At 43.3% G+C, this 22317-nt stretch overlaps 1 protein-coding gene across 2 annotated transcripts in view; it reads right to left on the reverse strand.

Annotated features, from left to right (window-relative positions):
- COL17A1 (collagen type XVII alpha 1 chain) overlaps positions 1-22317 on the reverse strand; it is a 54611-nt gene that overhangs the window by 14984 nt on the left and 17310 nt on the right. For both annotated transcript variants that reach the window (XM_084524992.1, XM_084524993.1), the window contains exons 2-35: positions 21686-21751; positions 20916-20960; positions 20063-20161; positions 17977-18111; positions 17560-17607; positions 16567-16602; positions 14890-14937; positions 14350-14493; positions 13205-13360; positions 12380-12451; positions 12196-12267; positions 11763-11828; positions 10311-10475; positions 9689-9778; positions 9508-9552; positions 9277-9426; positions 8395-8610; positions 7766-7804; positions 7314-7340; positions 6817-6843; positions 6276-6338; positions 5998-6102; positions 5440-5502; positions 4737-4772; positions 4541-4594; positions 4138-4173; positions 3904-3939; positions 3445-3507; positions 3068-3103; positions 2626-2697; positions 2238-2264; positions 1524-1559; positions 917-952; positions 618-698 (exon numbers count right to left, since the gene is read on the reverse strand). In XM_084524992.1, coding sequence (XP_084381118.1) covers positions 618-698; positions 917-952; positions 1524-1559; positions 2238-2264; positions 2626-2697; positions 3068-3103; positions 3445-3507; positions 3904-3939; positions 4138-4173; positions 4541-4594; positions 4737-4772; positions 5440-5502; positions 5998-6102; positions 6276-6338; positions 6817-6843; positions 7314-7340; positions 7766-7804; positions 8395-8610; positions 9277-9426; positions 9508-9552; positions 9689-9778; positions 10311-10475; positions 11763-11828; positions 12196-12267; positions 12380-12451; positions 13205-13360; positions 14350-14493; positions 14890-14937; positions 16567-16602; positions 17560-17607; positions 17977-18111; positions 20063-20161; positions 20916-20960; positions 21686-21740 — 2479 coding nt within the window. In that variant the 5' untranslated portion in view covers positions 21741-21751. The remainder of the gene's footprint in view (positions 1-617; positions 699-916; positions 953-1523; positions 1560-2237; positions 2265-2625; positions 2698-3067; positions 3104-3444; positions 3508-3903; positions 3940-4137; positions 4174-4540; positions 4595-4736; positions 4773-5439; positions 5503-5997; positions 6103-6275; positions 6339-6816; positions 6844-7313; positions 7341-7765; positions 7805-8394; positions 8611-9276; positions 9427-9507; positions 9553-9688; positions 9779-10310; positions 10476-11762; positions 11829-12195; positions 12268-12379; positions 12452-13204; positions 13361-14349; positions 14494-14889; positions 14938-16566; positions 16603-17559; positions 17608-17976; positions 18112-20062; positions 20162-20915; positions 20961-21685; positions 21752-22317) is intronic.

The raw sequence follows: 22317 nt of genomic DNA on the forward strand, positions 1-22317 counted from the left end.
CCCTGCTGCAAAGGCTTGTTCTACCAAATCAGCTCCAGGATTAGTGCCAGCTACACAGATGGGACAGGCACAGAAGTGCCACAAGAACCAAGGCCCAGAAACTTTGCTGCCTGACACCAGTGTGCTAGAGGGCAGAGAATGACCTAAGAGCGGTCTTTCTGCTGTCTTGAGTTCACAGTTAAGACTGTAAAAACAAAGCACTTAATAATTTTGGTTCTGGTGTGAGGAGAGGGATTAGACACACACTTGCCTTACTGAGAGGCAAAATAGCTTGATTTGAGTTGCTGAATTTGGCCTATCTCTAGTAGTCATCAGGAGGTAACAGCAGTCTTCCCAGTTTCTTCATTTTCCCAGCCCTTCCTTCTGTCCTGCATCATTGCAATTGTATCCCATTTCTCTTTTAGGGCCACTGCCTCCCTAATGCTGCCTGAGATCTTGTTCTTTCTGCAGGGAAGGGTGAGGACCATGAGTGTCTGAACTGCCTGAGCAATCCTGACTCCTACATGGGGCTGCCTGGCAGGGACCATAAACATCAAATGTTAAATTAAGAACTAGATACACGGCAACGAATGCAAGCTGCCTGCAAAAAAAACACTGCAAAGGAACAGCTTCCTCACCTGGAACACCAGGGGGTCCAGTGGGCCCAGGTGGGCCAGGTGGGCCTGGGGGGCCTGGGAGAGCAATAGTCGATGAACCCTCTGAAAAACAAACACATACACTTGTGCACATGCATAACACACACATGCAGCAAACGTGCAACAAATCTAACCTTAAGGAATGATTTGACCATCTATAGCAACACTGGGAGCCCCCAGTAGAAGCCTGGTAGACAGTCAAGATGAATTTAGAATGCAAAAAAAATACAGAGAAAATCTTCCAAAAGCAGAAGCGCTTGGAGTCTCGCAGCACTACATACCAGCACTGATGACTTTGCCTGGAGCTCCAGGTTCTCCTAAGAAAAGGAAAGAGACAAAAGCTGAATTTCTTTTTTTCGGGGGAAGATCTGTCACTGTGTCAATAACATTTTCTCATTTGTCTTATTAAACATGTGATTCCTGATCTCTTTGTCCTTGATCTCTTGTGTGAGAAATCACAGCACTGGAGGGCTGTGGAAGAAGCAACAAAGCCCGGCTAATCCACAGATATAATCCAGAGATAATCCAGGTTCTCTGATTTTTCCAAGCACCACATCTGCCAGAATAGACAACAGGCCTTGATTTATCTGAGAAAGGTGCACAGATACCCCTGCAGTCACCAGGCATCACGCTCGCATGCCCAGGGTAGAACCAGGTTTGCTAAGGTTTTCTCAGCTGGAGAACTAGCTATGATGAGTGCCTTAGTGGGTGCCCTGTCTTTCATGTGTGCTCAGCAAGGCTTTGGCTACCAACTATTCCACAAAACTTCCTTTCCTAAAGCCACTAGATGCCACTGTTGATTCAGGGACTGGTCAGCAGAGCAGCTAATCCTCCTTCAAATGAAGTGCTTAGAGAGAAAATGAGTATCAGGGAAGAAACAAAACTCACCTTTAGTCCCTGGTCTGCCGGGGTTCCCTGGAAGTCCTGATACAAGGTAGACAAACAATTTTAAATAGGTAGCACAAATATCATTCTGTTTCATTCAGGTACCCCAGTGAGCTTCACTTGTAGATTTATAAAAGGAACTTCCTACACAAGAACCTGGCTTTCAGCATTTATAAGCATGTTTGCCTGCTTCACAAGGTCCTGACAGCAGGTGGAGGGTTTCATGGCGGAGCTGGTGGTGTCCTTGTGCAGAGGGGTAAGGGCCTCCCTTCTCCCTCTGCTCTCTGAACGATGGCACTGCTCACCAGATTAGTCTGCAACTTCTCCCAGGTACTGCTCCCTGCTCTGAGGCTCCTGGCTAAATTCCCTGGTGACGTGCCCCCCAAACCACTTCTGCTTGCAGAACATCACATCCTCTGTTTCCACCTCTCCCCTCTGTTTCTGCTGCTGATTAGAAGGATTTTTCAGTGATATGCAGGGAACTGAAACACGTTCTTTGTTGCAAATTATGTTCTGGGCAAACTTTCAAACACTCCTGGCTCTGCTTTCCTCAAAACTTATGCACCAACCATAAAGTCTGTCTCAAAAGCCAAGGAAGAAGAAACCTTGGAATATCACTTCAGGAGCCCTGAGTTGTACAGAGGGAAAATCACAAAGGGTTTTTTGCCTGTATCAAAGTGTGTCATTGATAAACTTAAACATGATGAAAAAACCTACCTGGAGGTCCTTGGGGTCCTGTGAGACCTGGGGGAAAAAAAAGGGCAAATATTCTAAGATATCTAAACAAATTTTGGTCAGGGGGAAGGATAGACAAGGAAAAAAAAGATTACATTTGCTTAAAAATACAGCACACAGCCCACAGGTGGTACAAGTTGGCCTAGCACCTGGTATGCAAACTGAATGTTGGCACTGCTGTTCTGGCCTGCAGTGTGTGCAATCCTGAGATCACAAAGGGTCTAAATTCCCTTTGTATTTTCTTTTTGTCACCGTCTTACTCTACAGAGATCCTCTGCCAGTCTTAACTTCAAAATAAGACTGGAAATTGTTGACGGAGACGTGTTCCTGACCAAGAAAATAATTATTTTTGTTCTCTGTATGCTTTTACCTGGCTCTCCTGCATCTCCAGAAGGTCCTGGAGGGCCTCGGGCTCCTGGCATTCCCATAAGACCCGGTTCACCTAGGGATACAATCACCATTAACAACTCACAATCCACGATTTATAATCTACCAATCCAATCCATTCAAGCTTGGCCACCAACCATCCCATCTATACCTTCTGTACCTTCATAGCCAAGGGGCCAATTTCAGTGACAGAGGTCTGAGAGGTGAACCCCCATGCCAGAAAAGAATTGCAGTGAGAACAATTCAGTCACAAATTTACAGCTGGCTCCATTATAGTCACCTTGTAGGCATGGAACTGAGACATACAGTTTTTCTGACATGTCCCAGGACACGAACCAGCTGCCATCTTCTCCCACCCTTTTTACAAATCAACTGCCTGCCAAATCAGAAAGTACCTGCTCTTCTACCTCAGAGGGATCTCTTACCTTTTTCACCTGGCTTCCCATCACGGCCAGCTTGTCCTGTCCAAAAAAAAAAAAAAAGAGATTCTCAGGGACTGGTAAAATAGTAACTCAGTTGCCCAGTCTTCCTACTAAGCGGAGCACAGCCCTAAGCACTAGGAAGTGGCTTTTCTTCTTATTGCATCTGAATAAAACCTTGGCTGCAGTCACTGAAGATCCAGAAAAAAGTTCACTTGAAACTAAAGTGTAGGACAACTTTTCTGAGTGTACAGACTGATTTTAGCTATCTAGAGAAAAGACCTGTGATCAAAACCAATACAATTCCGTTCACAAGTTGTTCCCTTGTCTGTGCTCTCAAAGACATTGTCCAACATATAAACATAGCTTTTTCTGTTACTCACCTGGTGGTCCTTTGGCCCCTGGCTCTCCTGGAGGACCAGGTATACCTCTTGAGCCTTGTTCACCTGTAATGAGATGACGCGAAAATGGATCAGACAGATCTTGGTGAAGATGCAAGTTATGACCGTTAGCAATATTTGGTGCTTTGCAACTGAAAACCAGCATTGACAGGATGTTCAGACCTCATGATTCATGACTGTTTCTGGGCATTAAAAATGCTCAAGGGAAGTGAATACAGTTCACAGGAGGGAGAATTTCCCCAAAAGACAAACACAAAGATTCCTACTAAGGATGGGAACTATTTAGTTAGAACGTGGGTGCATAAAATAAAACTCCTATAACCAAAAACTTTTTTTTTCAGAAGGCTAACTAGGATTGGTTGGGCTGTCTGTTCTTTGAAAATTCAAGTAATTCATGTGCATATTAGACAGGCTGCTACTTCAGGAAAACAATCCACTGACCTGTCATTCCACGAGAACCTTTCTCACCCTGATCACCTGCAGTACAAAAAAGGAAAGGATTCTGTGAGACTGCTTCATTGTGAAATCTTTTCATCAGACAAAGACAGTCTGCTTTCTGACAAAAGCACAAAACAGCACGCCAAAGAAGGGTAGGGTTAATTACCATGGACAGTATTCATATCTGAAGGAACCTAAATAAAATATCCGGAAAATATATTTAATTGATCAACATACCTTTGGGTCCAGGGGCTCCAGCAGCTCCTTTCTCACCTGAAAGATAAATGGATGATTGAACAATAGAAATAACGAGACAGAAAGGAAAGAAATTCCATACACCAAAGAAAGTCATAGAAGAAACACAAATTCCAACATCAGAGAAACTTAAACTGGAACTTCCTTTCCTTCCTTGCAGCTCCATCCATCCATCCATGTTTCCTCATCCAGATTTCTCTATTATCTCTCTCTTCTATTTCTCAGTATTTTCTCATAACCACTGAGTCTAGTTCCTCCTCCTCTTACACTTTTCTCTGCTGCTAGCACCTCAACACTGCTCAGATCAAGTGTGTTTCTCAGAGCAGTGCTGGAAAAGGAACATCAGCTAGTGCTGCTCTAATTGCACAGGGGAAGAGAAGTTTACCTTTAGCACCTGGGAGACCTGCTTCTCCTCTAAACCCTTGTAGGCCAGGAGGACCTGCAGAAAAATGAGATGAGGGAGTTAATTCATCCCGCTGACGACTGAGCACCACTAAGGAAGACAAACTGTGAGAAGCTGTCACAATTTTTTTTTCCCCTCTAGCCTATAAGGCACCATAGCAAAGGAAGGCAGCACTCACCTGGAGGGCCTTGGGGTCCTGGAGAACCCGTCAGACCTGTGAATAAGGAACACAGAATTTCTTTCAGTATCACCACAATTAGAAAATGAACAAAATATCTTTGAGTTTGACCAGTAGCATCCACAACCCAATGGATGTTTAAGAGATCAGGATCTCCCCAGCCCCTAGAAGAAATGGCATCACTGGCAGCTTGAAAAGCAGGACATTGAATCTACACAACTCAGTTCTTGTAACATAGAGGAACTGGTTTTCCCTAAGGTAAAGTAAAGGGACTAAAGCCTTCCATCTTGGCTGAGATGTTGGGATCTGTGCTCCAGGTAGGATCCATTCTTTATAGAGCAATTTGGATCCCCATTACATGAACTGCAGAGCTGTAACTCTATTAACAACCTGATAGGGGTATGGAATTTACCCTACCATATCTGAAAGCAGAGAAAAAACAGATGGACACATAACATATATTAAAAACTGACATTTTTTGAAATCTCTCTGCTGATCCCCACTCTCACTAAAAATCCCCACAAATTTATTGCTCTAAAGGTTATATGTACCTACCAAAGTAAATTTTAGCTAAAATGAGGACTGCCAATTTATTTTTCTGATTAATGAAGTGCAATATAAGTGAAACAGGAAGGCTGGAGTGTTCATTTCCTCCTCACAGTGCACCTAGACAGTCTGCTAGGTTCTCTCTGTCCATATTTACCTTTAAGGCCAGCAGAACCTGGGGGACCAGGTGGCCCTGGAGGACCTGGCTCACCAACAGCACCTGCAGAAAAAGAGCAGAAATAGATAATATAAAATACAGTTGTGATCCCATTTTCCATTATTATTTTCTCTGGCAAGTGACATGAACAATCTGCTAGGTAATCTGCTTGGCAGTTCAAAACAGACAAATAAACACGCATTGTCCAAGAAAAAAAATCCCATCTCACTGATCTTTAGGATAAGAAAGAGAATAAACCCCCAGCTTAGGTGAGTTGGATAGCAGGGAAGAAGATGACCTTGATGCTAAGAGCTTTTGCTTCTGCCAAACTTAGACTTGACGGTGAAATCTGGCAAAACAAAATTACTTGTTTGCCCTTTGTAAGCTTGGCACAAAACCCCCTTAAGTCAGATTTGTCTGTGTTGGGAACATCTAAAATGAAATTTGGATTTGAATAATCAAATCAAATCCTATTCCTGAGGTGTCTGATAAATCAGGACCGAATTCCAGCTTTTGTCTATCTCAGCGTTATCCAAGAACAAGAGATCTAGTTCCTACCTCTGTCTCCTTTTTCTCCAAATCCAGGTGGTCCAGGCTCTCCTCGAGGTCCTGGTAACCCTTCTCGACCTCTTTGTCCCATGGGACCCTCCATACCAGGATCACCTACAGGAGACAAATGCCTTGTTAGAAAAGTTGTCTTTACGCAGGCCTTGGGCAAGAAAGACCCATGTCTGCCTCCATGGAGGAAAGCAATGATCACACCAAGCTATGTCTGGATTCCCTTGTCAAGTGCCAAACAGCCGTGAGAGACTTTGAGCACTGCTGAAGATGCTTACCCATGCTCCCTTTCTGTCCCTTTGGTCCTTCTGGCCCTTGGTGCCCAATTGGACCAGGAATGCCTGGAAAGAAAAACACAGCAAATGTTCAGAGTCCTTGTCTGTGTACCATGAATGAATAACACACAAATTAGTGGAACCTGGGAACCTGAAACCTGGAGGGATTCAGCAGCTGGGCTAAAGGATTTATTTTTTGCAGGTTGGGTACTCAAACAGGTATGTCTTTAAAAGAGCATAACAAATATAAGAGCACAAGGAAGTCAGGCCAAGTACTCATGTAGCTGTGGGACTCTTTTGAAAGTAGGCTGGGATCTTCACACCCCCAAATTAGTAATGGTCAAATAAAGGAAAGTCAGGCTGAGGCCGTGCTTACATGTATAACCAAATCTCTGTAGCTCAGCATCAAGGTATTAATCAAGTGACTTAGTCCATCTGCACCTTGAGCAAGATTTGCAGTGCAAAATTTGTTTTTGTCAACAGCAATGTCAACAGTAACATCACTAAGTGTCCTCCCTCAAAGGGGAATTGTACTACTGCTCACCTGGGACACCAGGAAGTCCTCGATCTCCTGCAGGGAGAAAGAAATAGACAGTCAGTGAGGAATATATCTTCCCTGTTTTTTTACATTTGACTGATTCTCACCCCCTCATAAAAAGGAGTTTATGTTCCTGGCATGTTTACAAGTTCTACCTTCTCCAGCAATGCCATGCTGGGCCCCTTGTATTTATGCAATGGATCGAATTGTTCACACTACACAAAAATCTCTGAAGCACTTTGTGATTAAACCAGGTATAGTTTTACCTCAGGAATGATTTTAATCCAGGTGAAAAAAGATTCAAAATAAGAATTGTTCTCTCTCCTACCGTGACCTCTAAAATTGCCTTTGCCAGGAAGAGCAAAGACTATCTCAGCAATTTCTGAACCACAGGGTGCATCAGCTTCTCTGTCCAACTTCTGGGGCAATAAAAGTTCATATGCTATCTAGGCCCAATGGAAGACTGTCGAACAACCCAAAACAGCAGGTAATTCCAGACTCACCTTTAGGACCCTGCATTCCCATGTCACCTGAGAAAAAGAGAAGAAAAATAAGATCAGGAGAGATCCTGGAGATATTTCCAGTGATTCCTCATGTATTTTGTTTTTCTAGTTGCTTTTTATCTTTCAATAAAATACGAACAAGTTGTAGATGAACATGGACAATTCACCCCTGGACAGTGCAGCGTGCACCCATCTCACCAGTGACATATGGGATCTGGCCTTTCACACTCACACAATGTGTAGGGTGATTGGGCCTCTTGTATTAATTCTGCATAGGTCCAAGCCCTCCACAGTTTAAGTGGCAAACCAGCTTCATGCTCTTTTTGTTTAAGTATAAACCAATGTCATCTTTCTCACTGCCAGCTGCCTCTTGTGGAAACAACCACTCCAAACTTGAGCATTGCCAGAACCAAGGACTAGGACAGGGGAACAGAAGGACTAGATGGCTGTACCTTTCATACCAGGTTCTCCTCTCTCTCCTCGGAAGTAGCCTGCAACAGGAAGAAAAAGTGCTGTTACTTTCTACAAGTGTACACAGCAAAGTAGCTACTCCCTTCACATACAAACATCCTTCTAATTAGATTTTGAGGCTGCAAGTAGCACAGATTATCAAACACGATATGGCTTTGGGAGTAGAGTTTCCTCAACAAATTTGCCTTTGCAAACCCTTGAACTGCTAAGAGTTACGTGAAACCTCTGAAGCTGGGAAAATGCAGGCTCCTCTCTTCTTAGCCCATTTCCATTGAAAGAGAAATACATAATCTTTCCCTTGCTACCAAAAGTAGCATGACAAATAAGCTGTGGGTTCATTTTTTCTGTGCAATTCTTTGAAAATGGAAATCTCCCTTGCTACAGCTTCCTTTCTTTTCCCCTCCCTGCTAGCTTTGAAGGATGCACCACCTCTGTCAGTTGGCAGCATTCTGTGCTCCAGCAAAGCTCTGTGAGGACAGGTGAGGATTCTGTATCTGAGAGACTGCACTGCACTCCAGAAGTCCTGGTCTTTAGGTCCTTAGGAAGTCAAACTTTCCCACTCCCCTTTAAATAATCTGGTCTCATGCAGAAGGACATTTACTCTGCTCACCTCGTTCTATTTCTTTGTTCAGTCTGCTCTTCACCATCAACCAAACTGATTCTTCATTTTCAAGAGGGAAGGTTGAAGAGGGTGCCACACCTTGAAGATAGTCTACTCTTGAAACATCTTTTGCTATGCTTGGACTCCCGTGGTTAACTGCCAGGAAGCTGTGATTGATTTTTTCCAGGTCGTCCACGCGAGATTTCAGCTTTCTCACTTCTTCCGCTGGAAGGTTAAAGTAAAATGTTTGGGAACATGTAGATGCAGGTTCTATACCAGGGACTTCTAATAGCAGTGAGAAGGCAACACCGTGACAGAGAGCTATGGACACTGAATTTTGCAGGACTATTCTTTGCATCACTTTTTTTTTTTTTTTTTTTTTTTTCCTAGCAGGGAAATCTGGAGTTTAAATGACAGCTTTGGAATCTGATAGTCTCCAAGGAGAAGAAAGACTTCAGACCTCAGTTGTTTTCCCACTCTCCTCACCCCAAGACTATATAAGCCTTCATTGCAGGTTTATATTCCTTATCCATTCTTTCTGTCCATTTGTAATATGTTGGTGGCAGTCACAATTTTGAGCACTGAACACGCTCCTCCTCAGCTCTCTGGGTTGGCAGCTCTGGTAGTGAGTTACAGTTTGCTTGGCCTCTTTGCCAGCTTAAACCCTCTGTTATTCTTTCTGTTCTATTCAACATTTTATTCCTCCATATCAAACTCCCTCCTGTAAGCAGAAAGGAGACCTTACTTCTGCAGCTTCCCTTTCTCTCCTTCTCACCATGGCTGTAATCTTTCTCAGGGACAGGGACACACAGAGGTGGATTTCTGTTCAGTCCCGATGTTAACTACACATGGTGGTCTGTGACCCAGCCAGCTCTTGTGTTTATTTCTTACCCAGAGCAATGAGTCCAAACAGTAACCCGAGGAGAAGCAACCAGGCCAGAAGCAAACCCAGGAGCCATTTCCACCAGCTACAGCAGGAACCACAGGGACACCAAGATGGTGCTGATCCAACTGCACCCCCCGCATCGCCATTTCGTATTTCTGAAAGAGGGAAGGGCACTCTCACAGTGAACAGCTCCTTGATTTCAGAGTCAGAGTCAAAGTCTGAACAGCAACACTTACCCGCATATGTTGCTTTGTCCCTTGTTGGTACTGATTTCAGTCCTCCTGGTGTAACAGTAAAAGAAGATTTAACAGTCTTTCCATGCATGATCAAACTTGGAGCATGGGCTTGCAGGGGGAAGGTAGTACTGGAGGCAGAACGAGGTAGTTCTCTTGCATTGCCATAGGGGCAAACTCTTACCATTTGCATCTGATTTGAGGCCCGTATCTGTAGCGTAAGAAGAAGAAAATCCTTGCTTCTCTTTCTTCAGTGTGTCTTCTGCAAAGGATCCTGAACAGGAACCAAATATAATTGAAAACATTACAATAGGAACCAAGCCTTTTTTTTTTTTTTCCCAAAGGCAAAAGGCATGTTTTTTCTAGGAAGTCACAACAGTTCTGTCAGTTTAAGCCAGCTGCAGATCTAGTTTCTGTTTTTGAGGCTCCTGAGCTGTGTGAAATGTCACAAGGCATGCTCCGGAGCTTTAAATGCACAGGCTAGACCTAAATGCTGCGGGTATGGTTAAAGGCTAAATGCCTGACCAAGCTTCATGGCTGGGCTGCAGGGGTTTGAGTCAGGTGTGATGTCCTGAACTCTGAACTCCACAGATAGAGAAGACTCTACACTGGCAGAGTTGATCTGGCTGCATGTGTAGGACTCTTCTTTTACATTCTCAAGCCACACTGTTCTCACTGAAGCTCTGTCAAAATTTACCATCTCCAGAATGTGCCCTGTGGAGATGCCTCTGATTTACCTTCCCCTTATGATCACTCTCCATTCCCTACCCTCAGCATACCCACACATCCCAAGGAAGAGAAGTTACCTCCATTAAGCCCGGTGTTCGAGGCACTAAAGACTTTGCCACTATCCTTTGTCATGATCAAGAGCTCCATCTCCTTCTTTGCTGGGGCATTGTCCTTCTCCAGCAGCAGGAACTTGCAGTCTTTGCGCAGAATGTCATCCCCCTGGGAGCTCAAAACAGTTCCCCCTGGAATATTGGTAAAGGACAGGAAAGAGGAGGAGATGAGCATGGCCAAAGAGTCATAATTACAACTTACAACACTTTTGTTTGTGAGAACAGGGAGTCCTGTTGTGATTGGGGTTGCCACCACTACAAGCCAGCAAGAGACACACTGATCACTTGAAGCTAAGTGGAGTGCTGTGTTTCGTTAAATCTTATTAGAGTTGTCTTTCGATATTTCACTAGCAGGGGAACAGCTTCTTTAGGAAACGGAGAGCATGTAGAATTCAATAACATATAAAAATGATTTGCTCAATGACCACCTCACTTCTCAAAAACACTACTACAGAATCATAGAAACTCAGTCTTAGAGAGACATCCAAGGTTCATCAGAGCCAGCAGATCTTAAGCAGGTGAGCAGAGATACTCGGAAACACAAAGCACTCCATATCCTTGGGAGCCAGGCATGCTCATGAGGCTTTGAACTGTGGCTTACTGAGGTTGGGCTCAGGCCAAACAAGATTAAGAAATGTTGCTGTAGTCACCCTTCTGCCATTAGGCAGTATCAAATATAACTGGAAGGGTGTACAAACCTGAGCTTGCAGAGAAATTGACAGAACATTGAAAATTAAGATATGCAGACTGGTATTATTCCATCACTGTAGTACGAAGCTGGAGTAAACCTACATTAGAAATATTATCATAACTTCTGTTGTATTTCCACCTATTTTTAAGGCTTGCCTTTGAGAGTACTTGGATTACAAAAGAAACTTGACTTCCCTTAAACAAAAAATAAAAGTTTCATTCATAGCTGTTGTAGTTACAGAAAATAAGCTTGAAAAGGTGAATCCCAACCGTTCAGAGACCAAAGGCTAGTAGAAAGACCTCAGCTTCTCTCATTAATCAAATAACAATCTGATCATCAAATCCTTGATTTTTGAATGGTCAAGGCTGATACTACTGAAAAATAAAGGTTAAGTGTAACTTTGCCAATGTTTTGGCTTCATATGAAGCACAATGTCACGTGTGTGATCTATCCAGTTGTCTACTGAGTGGAAATAGCTTCAGTAAGATTACCCAAGTTACCACAAAGTGGGGGAAATCTCACTCAGGCCAGCCAGTTTTCTCACTCTGAGATTCTGGGTCATTTGCCTTCTTTTCAGAAAGGCACTGGTGAAGGGCTTGGCTAGTGACAAGTCATGCTCCTGAGAAGTCAGGTGTTAGTAGCACATAGCTGGCTGAATCTCTAACTCACTGCTACCATGACATGCTTGAACAAAGCCATGCCTAAACAACTGGAAATGGTACACTCACCTGCTGAGGCAGACACACCAGTACTAGCCATGGTGTTGCTCTGAGAAGTGTTCTTCATCCCATATGCTGCAATGAAGAAATCCCAGAATGAAAGAGATGGAGGACAACAAGGTACCTACACATACCAGCCTTAGGCTGCACACTGTTTCAGGAATCTTTTCTCATTTAAGGCACTGAGGAAAACTCAAACGAGCAAGGGCTTCCCTAGTAAAAAAGTTTCTAGTGCTTACATAGGGAGTGAGAGCCATTCCTGCATAGGCAAAGGAGAGGACATGTTCCTCAGCATCTCCTCACACCACCCTGCTCCACACCAGCAGAGGGCAGTGAAGGAACCTCTGTCAGTATGAACATTCTAGTCACTGCAGAAAAGGTGGGAGAAGGCAACACACACCAGTGACTCCCACATTTTCTCTAGGCTTAAATTGTTGCTGACCTGTGGAGGCTGCAGAGGCATTCTGGGTCAGGGTTGAAGAGTTTGGTGTCAGGTTGTTTTGAACTCCAAACACTGCAAAGAAAAATTATAGGAGTTGTAGGAGTCCTGCAGGGCAGTTCATTGTACGTGTCTGCCAGGACAGTTATGCTGTGAAAGTTTGAAAGGAAGAACAGAAAAATCTGACCTGTTGAGGAAGCACTCAGGCCTGTGTTCAGAGTATGATTGGTGGGAGCCAGGTTATTTGGAACACCAAAAACTGCGAAAAGAGGAAATCAAATTTTATTACTTCTGTAGAATCAGAAATCCAGCACCAAGCCAGTGGCATAGCTACAGAACTTAAGAGTAAGGGTCACTTGAAAATGCAGTTAGTGAAAATGCACAGTAATTGCACAGAGGAAAAATCTTGAAAATTATGACACCAAACCATGCTTTTACAGAACTCACAAAGGGGAGAAAATCCCATATCAGACAAGTTGCAATCATGAGATAATGTGAGAAAGCAAAGCTTTTAGTAGAACACTATCATGAAGCTTCCTGCACTCTTTCTCTGCATCTGGGAAATAACAGCATCCCTGGTACTTAGAGGCAGGTCTTAAAAGGTGTAATCCCAGTCAAAATTTATTGATTACATCTTTAGTGTAAGAGGACTGAAGGATTAGAACCAGATGTTCTTACAGTGGGCAGAATCATCCGAAGTTCACTAGAGTCTAAAACTAGTTTTGATAGAGAATGTGAGCCTCATTTAAGTCAACAACAAAGCTATCATAAAAGTTCAAAGACAGATCAAGCAGTCAGGACGATTGATCCTCACAAACAAGAACTTTCAAATACAGTCAGTGTGGAAGCAGAGAGCACGAAGTTACAGAAAAGCGGAGAAAATGTAAGCCTATCTTCTGCCACCTTGATTCTTCCATCATTTAAATTCTCTCTCTGCAGAAAGAGTACTACTTTTGACCCAGCTTCAGCATGGAGATTTTTCCTGCCAGCCTGGGCAGTCCCGGGAACGTACCTGATCCTGTAGAGTGAGACATGGCATTGATCAAGGATGAGCTCTGGGCCATGCTGTTGTGGTATCCGCCAAGGGAAGACCCAGCAGGCAGAGTTGAGGACCAGGTGTATGAAGGGAGGGCAGTATTCAGTATGGTTGTATCATATGTCCCCGACACTGTAAAAAAAAAAAACAAAACAGTAATGGTTTTCAACAGGACCAGGCTTGTGATTTAGCATGCACTGCAGGTTTATGTGGCAGACAAATTAATCTGCCTTAGATTTCAATTAACGTAGTGGAGTCCATGCAGTGACTCCAGGTTAAGATGGTATAATTGATCTCAAATGCCAGCGGACTACAGCCCACCTGAATTTTAAACAATGGACTGACCTGATAGCATGACCATTCACAAAATGCCTTGAGGAGATTTCGTTATTTATAGATGCTGTGATACCACAATAAAACACTTAATGTACTTCGTTCCATGTTCCTATTAATAAATCATCCTGGAGTGTGAGGCCTATGATTTTTGCTTCCCACATGTGTGGCTCTGGCTCACTTGTGTACTGGACTAAAATTCCCAGTTTGAGGCAGGATTTGAGCCAGCAGAAAGAAAAAAGACATTCCTTGTTCCTACATACTGGTGGAGAACAGTGGAGTGAATGTGAACACCACTGCCTCAAGCACTGCTGTGGGCCTTATAAATAACAAAAGCTAGTTATAACATTTCAAATAGTATTTCTATTATTATCAAATTCTACTGATTTCTGAACCAGTGGTATGGCCAATAAAACAAACACTGACCCAAATGTTGTCTTCAGTGCTATCTTCATCTTGCTCAGAGACAAGAGATAATGCCACTGTAAGACATGTTTACTTGGAACTCTGGTCTCTGCCAGCAGTACCTCTGGATTAAAGCTGCTGGCAGCAGGAACTGGCTTAATTTTATGGAAGTTGGACAAGTCACCAGAAAGCCACCCAGAATGGCTCATGGTAGGGCAGCCCTCTGGCATTCTGCCCCTTTCTCTTTATTGCCAGCACTACCAGGGACAGAGACCATGTATTCTTACCCTGATGTTCTTAGCAACTGGGTATAGTGGGTATTTTTATGGAAAAAGAATATGTTTGGAAGGCTCCAGCATTGCTAACTGTTCTCTGCCACGTACCTGACTGAGAGCTCTCGGTAACCATCTTTGTCTCCACCACAGCTTTTTTCGGTATTGGGAGGGTACTTGATGGTGATCGAGTAGGACTGCAGCTGGCTGATCGACTTCCTTTCAGCAAACGTTTTACATCATCCAGCTCTGTCCCTGGCAGGAAAAACAAGCATACAAATATATCCAAAAGCCATTGTTTCACTGATCTGTAATCCTGCCCAGACTAAACCATTTAGTGGAATTTACCTGTGAGTGTCTACGAAGTTGTACTTTTCTGGGGGCACCACTGACTTAACAAAGTTTCAAGGGCCTCATTTCAGGGTCTAAGTACAACTCTACCCTTGCAAGACCACCATATATCCCACAGCATGCTTCCTTGTTCAGAAGGGGGAGATAAATGAAAGTTCTTACAGCAGGAAAATGGGATAACATGCTGCTATCCATCATATCCATCAAGACTGGATCCTAGAGACACTGCAGACATACCTAGAGTAGCAACACTCGCTGTGTTATACCTGTTCCCCCTGGAGTATAAGCCATGATACTTACATCTGCCAGAGGGAGATGCACTCTGAAGCCGGACTCGTATTTCACTCTCTGGGAAGGGAAAAAAACAGATCATGAATATGGAGTGAGATGTATTTATGCCCTGAGCTGGAAATGAATTTTTAGGCTGAAGTGAAGTTCTTTTTTCCTGATGTCTGTGTTACCTTGCTACTTGATCTGAGCAGCACTCGTGGCTTATGTGAATTTGGTGTAAATTGGTTTGAGTGACTTTTTGTTTTGGGGTCAAATTTTGCTACTTTTAATTCCAGAGAGCAGTATTTTGCTCCTTGAGGGCCTCTACTGAAATCAATCGAATTGTCAGTGCCAATCAAATCGAAGGCCTGATTATACAGTCCTCAATCACATTGATACTCCACCTCATCACAATTACTATTATTTTACTGGGTGAAAACCTACAGAGCCAAAAGAAGCCTCAGGATTTTAAGGCTCACTAAATACACAAGTTCCCTATTACTTACTGGGTAAAACTCACACTTCCATCTATATAATAGGCTGTAGGATTTAGGCTCTTGCAACCTGCTGCCTTTTGTTTTGTCTCTTTAAATGTAACCCCCAACTTGACAAAAACTCCATTGAATTAAAACTATCAGGTCACAAGCAGACATTTATTAAGCCAACATTCTCAAGAGATATTCCATTTTATTACTGACTTTTACTGTCCAGCACAAGAGAATCAATCTGATTTGGTGGGGCAAGCCTGTAAGCTTGCTACCCACAAGCAAGTTGACCAGCCAGGACATGTGAAACATGCTCCTCAAGATGAAATCTGAAAATGCATGCACTAGAAATGAAACACGGACTTTGGCATTCAGGTGGAGAAGATGATAGACTGGGGCAATTTTCTGAAGTAGTATGAGAAACTGCAGCTGATTCTCTGATTTATTATGTATGGCCTGGTTCTGCTGGGAGGTATGTATTGTGCTAGAGGAGACTGTGAAGATCTGAGGTAGAATAATTGGTAACTGTGACATTCTCCAAGAGGAGTATGCAAGAGCAGACGATTTATACCCACTGCTAAAATTAACTTGGATAAAATGACATTATAGTTTCCTCCTCAAGCAACTGGGAACATATATTAAACTCTTGCACAGTGATATAATCCTGCTTTCCCCAACGCTGTTAATAAATTATTAGAAGAGCTGAATGATTTAAACGATGCAGATTTACAGTAAGCTTGCTAAACACACCACAACAAGTCCATAATTTCTTCAACATCTCCTTACCACCAGCATGAGACCATTTCAGGGAATGGCCTTATGGTTTGTTACATAGATCTCAGGAGGAGAAACATAAATACAGCATTGTAAAATTGTCAGAGGGGGGTCACAGAGCATGGATGGACTGAGTTTATGGTAGTAAACAGTCAAGATGGAAAGCTATGTCCTATACCCCCAGATGTCGAGGTCCCCAAGCAGACCCTCCATTCTGATAAAGTCCTAACCACCATGACCTTTACTGGAGTCCATTTTTACACTGAGCCTTTAAGCAATTGCTTACAGATAAAATGGTTCACATCTGTAGTGGTGTAAATCCACATACCTTATCTGACTCTAGACTTACACTGCTTTGATTCTAGCCAAGGAATAGGCCCGTTTAACACACCCTGAATTATACTGAAGAATTAAAAAAGGAGGCTTTTAAAAGAGCAGTATCACTCACCTCGACTTTGGCTTCTCCCTCGTGTGGAAGCAGATGCTGTGAACACCGAGAGAAAAACAATATTAGGTCTTAACTGCTTACACCACCTCTGAAAATGAATACATGAACCCTGCTCAGAGTGCTGAAATTCAGGCAGCAGCCTGCATTACTTGAGGCACAGCTGGGGACATTGATTCCTCGGTTTCTGCCAGGCCCCCTTTAGACCATGAGGTATCTCAAAGAGTGCGTAGCACCTTAGCATTTCTGGACCATCTGCTGTTTCTGTTTGTACACATAAATGTTGTTCACAAATGATGATCTCCTATTTCTACAGGCCAATCGGAGGATAATAGCCCTGTTTATGCCATCAACCAAGGCTGGATGCTGTGAAGCCCTGTCTCTTCCCTGAACCAGAAAGACAACCTGATCACATTCTCTGCCTGCGCCGAACATAATAGGCCTGTCAGAGTTTGGACAGGGCAAGCTCATAGCTGCTGACAATATTCAATATAAATATACCACTTGAGATCCAATTCATCTTTCCAATAACATCATATAAACATGCTGAAGTCTAGAAAAGAGCTAGTGCATGTAAGGGCAAATCCAGCCATGGCTCAAAATCTTAAGGGGCTGTATTTTTTTGCTTGGAGTTATTCCCCTAGCTATGGGACAGCAAATGTCACAAGGTGCCCTACGTCTCTGTTCTTCTGTCCATGTCCTGTGCCATATGGGGACTGTTAGAAGAGCAGCTGAAGGCAGTAGGTACAGTAGGTATAAAGCATGCAGCCTCTGTTGTGGAATCAATATCAGCTAGAGATACTGATAGCTGACTCTGCTGTCTGCTACACTGATGTAAATCTCTAATAACTCCTTTGAAATCAGGAGCTGCACTGGCTGCCAATATAGTGGCAGCACTGGCAGAGCAAGACGTATTAATGTGTGAAAAGCCATTGTAGTCACCAACTCACATGACCTTCCCTTAATACTCAGAGGGACAGTTCTGAAAGAACATACCAAACTCTTTTCTGGGGAACTCTGGAGAAGAGTTAGCACTGGAACTCCCTGCAAAGAATAGAAAGATGTCATTAATACTTTTTAGAAGACCATTAAGCGCTTTCCAAATATATTTTCCAGGTACATGTCTAATCCCACTGGGTAATAAACATTTCATTCAAAAAGAGCTATTCAGGATCACTTGAAAGAGTTGCTAATGTCTTTCAACAAAAATATGCCACAACTCTTCTCAGGAATGAACATTACTATAAATAGGACCCCACCATTAAAATGTGTCCCTGGTGGCTTACTTCCTAGGAAAGCCACAATGGGATTCTTGTGCTAATTAGGATAATCATGCATTAATATGCTGGCAGTCCCAATTGACCTCAGAGTGCACAACCCATTGCCTGCTTTGTATGGCACGTTCTGTGATACCTTCGTACGTTGCATGGCGGCTGACATAAGTTTTTCTTTCAAACGTTGAACCAGGTGATTTGGTGAGAGTTGAGCTGGGAGACTGTGCTTGTCTGTAGCCAGATGACGATGATGAATTCAGTCTACCACTTCCACCTATACACACACACAAAAAAAAAGCCCTCAGCAAATGGAATAAATGCCCTGGGTGTAGACTCTACAAGTCCTGATTGCTTGATGTTCCTGTCTTCAGAGCTGGACAGATTTGCATTGGTATCTCACAACTAGAGATGGGCAAGAACCACATTTAGATCTAACTCTGACTGACCTCAGCGTTCATGCAGAGAGGAGTTTGTCTTTCTGGTTTTAAAACGTCTCTTGTCAATGATCTCATTGACTGCAGCATTTGGCCTAATGAGGTGAATTAGCCATTTCTACTGAGCAGGAAGACATCTGTCTTTGGACGGAGCTGGGTTTTGGTTTGGATACAGATATACCTGTAAACTTCAGCGTTATATGATACAAAAACTGGGAGATGGTTGAACAAAATTCCTAGTGCTGAAGGATGCAGTTCAGGAGCTGAGGGAAGGCAGACATGAGCACGCTTCCTTTCCAAAGCAACCAGCCACATTCTCACTTAGTCATGCCTTATTCAGTCCATTTCCTGGAGAAGTGATAGAGGTGTGAGTCAGGCCCAAGGCAGCCTGGAGGTTATTAGTGTTACATTTAGACAGAGGGGAGAATTTCCCTTCTTAATTCACATTAGTGCTGTGGAAAAAGAACTGAGCAGCCATAATGGTTTGTGAAGGGACCAGATTCTTGTTTTGAAATCTGCTGATGGAGTATGATCAGAGTGCAGCACAAGGGGAGCCCTGTGACAAAGTGCAATATGCGCATGCTGATCAGCAGGATCGGACTGGACATTGTTTACTCATCACTGTAAGAAAGAGCACGCCCTTGTGTTCTTGAAGTATTTTCTAGTTTGTTTTCCCCTCTACATGGACCTGTTTTGTTCTGTGACTTTTCCACTTAATTCAGCAGAAAGAACTACAGTGACAAGTGGGCCACTGCTGGAGGCATTCTGCAAGCAGAATGGGAAAGCAAAGATTAGAAAATGCTTTGTAAATCTTGAAGGGTTCATCATCTCAGAAATTCAGATTCCCTTTTTCTACACACTGGAAAGAAATAACAAGTAGGATGGTAATCCCACAGAGTCATTTAAATGAAGAGCTTTCAGGAATGGGTTCAGTTCTCAGACTAGTGCCAGTCTAGACAATTAGATTGGTATCTTTACTGGAGTTACTTCACATTTGCCCTGAGGCAAAGGGATTCCACACTCTGGCCTTTAATTGGTAAGAGGCTGAGTGTCAGATTGACTGGGAATGGCTCATTCACCCTTTGAGCTTCCACACCCCACCACTTCCCTCCCTTAGACTTGTCAGCAATTCTGGAGCATGGAGAATGTTTTCTGTGAGGACAGTTATCCAATTGGTCTGATTGGGGAAGGTGTGCCAGAAACTTGGCTGGGAAGTTCATTTTTCAAAAACCTTCACCATGACAATCAAAAAGCTCAGCAAAGTGGCCAGGACATACTGATTTAATACAACCAGAAAATAAGTCAGACGATTCAAAGTGCTAAAACCATGGATACATACACAAGAAAATATGTTCTGTGAAAATCTTTAATAGTAATCTGTCCTCTGCAAGATTAACAAACAGAGTAATCAAGTCTTTTGAAGAAAAATGCTCAGAAAGGATGTGATTTGGAAATCCTGAAAGAAGGGAAATCTGATTTCCAGATAACTTAAGGGTGGTAGGAATGATATTTTTTGTTATTGTTCCCCTGAAAGAAAAAGTTTTTCAAAAGTTAAAGAAAAGTAACCTGAAATCAAGTTTTCCCTGTGGAAAATGGGAATTTTGCCATTTACTCACCCATCCTCACAACCAGCTTTAGGGAAATAATGCCTTTGCTTTGAGTATTTGTCATTTCTACTTTCAGAAACTCTGCTTTCCTCACCTCTGCCTCAATCTACCTCCCTGCCCTGAATCTCTCCTCAGCCCATTTATGCTGCCTTTGCTTTCTATTTCCAATGCCTTTACTCCTTACTTGAAGTCACATAGCTGCTGCCATGGGTGTAAGACCTCTTTTCCACTCCACTCCCTCCAGTGTGGGATGATGTTTTGAGCCCACTGCTGCTCCCTCCTTCTGGAAGAGAAGAGCACAAAATGAGACATTCAGTCAGGGTAAAACACAAGAAGAGCAAAAATACTGCAAGACAAGGCAGGAGGTACCCAAAGCTGTCCTCATACTTTACAAGAACAGCTTCATGTCTGGCAAGACATCAGAACTGCAGAGATTTGTCTTGGCAGGGCAGATAAACATTCATGCTGCAGAGTCAACACGTTTGTTGTCAAGTTTTGTTTTGGACATGGGCTGGGGGACGCTTCTGTTAACCCTCATCATAAATGAGACAATCCAATCCCTTTCCAACTCAGCTGCAGCAAGCTAATCAGCAACACAGTGGTATAAAGAGCATGGAGGAGTCTTCCCTTCTTGCTGCACAGGGACAGAAATCACCTGTGACATCTGATACTACCTAAAGGGATTCACCCACTGTTGTCGACTGGGTAAGATGGAGGCAGCAGACCCATCACTTTTGCCTCTTGTCCCCAAGAGACAGGCCTCACTGGAGACTATATCTGGGTCTACGCCCTTGAAGAGTGGTGGACTGTGGAACTTTTTTTCTGACAACAGCCTGATGGTTCCCCACATGCTGCTCCTTCTCTCCCCTAAGCAGCATTCTGGGAGGGGCATTTCTGAAAATAGCTTCTCTTTGGGTGTTAGTTTTCCTGCAGCAAGACCTGTTGCACCCAGGGATTTATGAAAGTAATGCAGCCAGATAGCACGGAGGGGCAGCAGTCACTGGGCAGAAGTAATGCAATGGATCACAATTACTTACTGGGTGGTAAGGAAGTCAGCCTTGTCGTTACTGTCTCTGTAATAACTGAGGACAGAAAAATATTATTATTACGCAGAAGTTATTGCATGTTATTCTAGTCAGATGAGATCAATGTTCTACTTCATTCCCATGGAACAGCATGACTTATTCAAGAAGATCATTACATTTAAAGCAAAGTCCCTTAAGACCACACTGCCTGAAAGCTGCAGGCTGTATGCTTGCACACTTTTGTCACGTTACACTAAGTGCATCACTGCCACGAAAGACTTTTTTCTTTACAAGTCCCTGGAGCCATGGAAGTCATATTATTTCAGGGCACTACTGAACCACACAGCAGTTGCTGTAACTGTGAAGCCCAAGGTCAGACCCCTCACTAGCTTCCTACTAGCTAACTTCCACAACACCAGCAGCAAACATCGTGTTTTACGTACAGCCAAAAAATATATATAAAGAACATTTTCTAGACCATACGGGGCATTGGACTCAGAGGCACAAGGAGAATCAAAATGTTTGCACTACTGGTTAGAAATGTTACCACAGGGCAATCATTTCTGTTTAAACAATCAGGTCATGCTAAATGTCTCTAAAAGTCTGACCTTGACCCATTCTATTCTTTTTTCTGACTTTGGCAGAGATGCCAAGGACACGTGCAGACTTAGGTCTGGATATCTGGTCAGCATTGAACCTTTTATAAAACTGGAAATCTGTTTGAGGGATCTTTGGTGTGCAATTTAATCTTGTAATAAGAAAATAAAAAACGTTCTCCTTACGTCTTTCTGTAACTTCTGAGCCATCTTGCCTCGTTTTCTTCGTTACAGAATCCATACCATTGCCACCTGCAGGGAAAGCATAAAGACTGTACTTAGAGTTTTGTGAATAGCAGAAGATGGCAACAAATCCCCACAAGTCCTACAAGTCTCTCTTCAGCAGGGGACTGGACTGCCTGGAAGCCATCCACACCAAAAAGTTTAAAGTGCATTTCCAGAGCCACCTGTGTGCACCAGACTGTGCCTCTATAAAGGTCTGATCAAACCCACAGGATTCAAACATCACTCCCACACACCTGCTCTGTGCAGGATTCAGCAATACAGGAATAGAAACGCAGACAAATGCTGGAGTTCTACCTCTGTTTGCTACCCACATCACGCCTGTGCTAGCACAAAAGCCTAGCAGAAATATTGTTGCACTGTGATGTTCATCCTGGGCACTCCCAGGATATATTCATGCTCAAGTCCTAGCACTGACTTCAGGGAAGCAGAAAAACACCAGAGGTGCCTTTACAACGTCTGTTTTCAGCAGCAAGGAGCTTAAGGTAGGAAGAGCTTTATCTTGCCTTACAGGCCCCTGTCTGTGGCTGTGGAATCTGGGCTAATTTCAGGCCAGGTCAGGTTAGTCTACATGG

The sequence above is a fragment of the Aythya ferina genome (genome assembly GCF_964211825.1).
Source record: "Aythya ferina genome assembly, chromosome: 7".
Classification (NCBI taxonomy): Eukaryota; Metazoa; Chordata; class Aves; order Anseriformes; family Anatidae; genus Aythya; species Aythya ferina.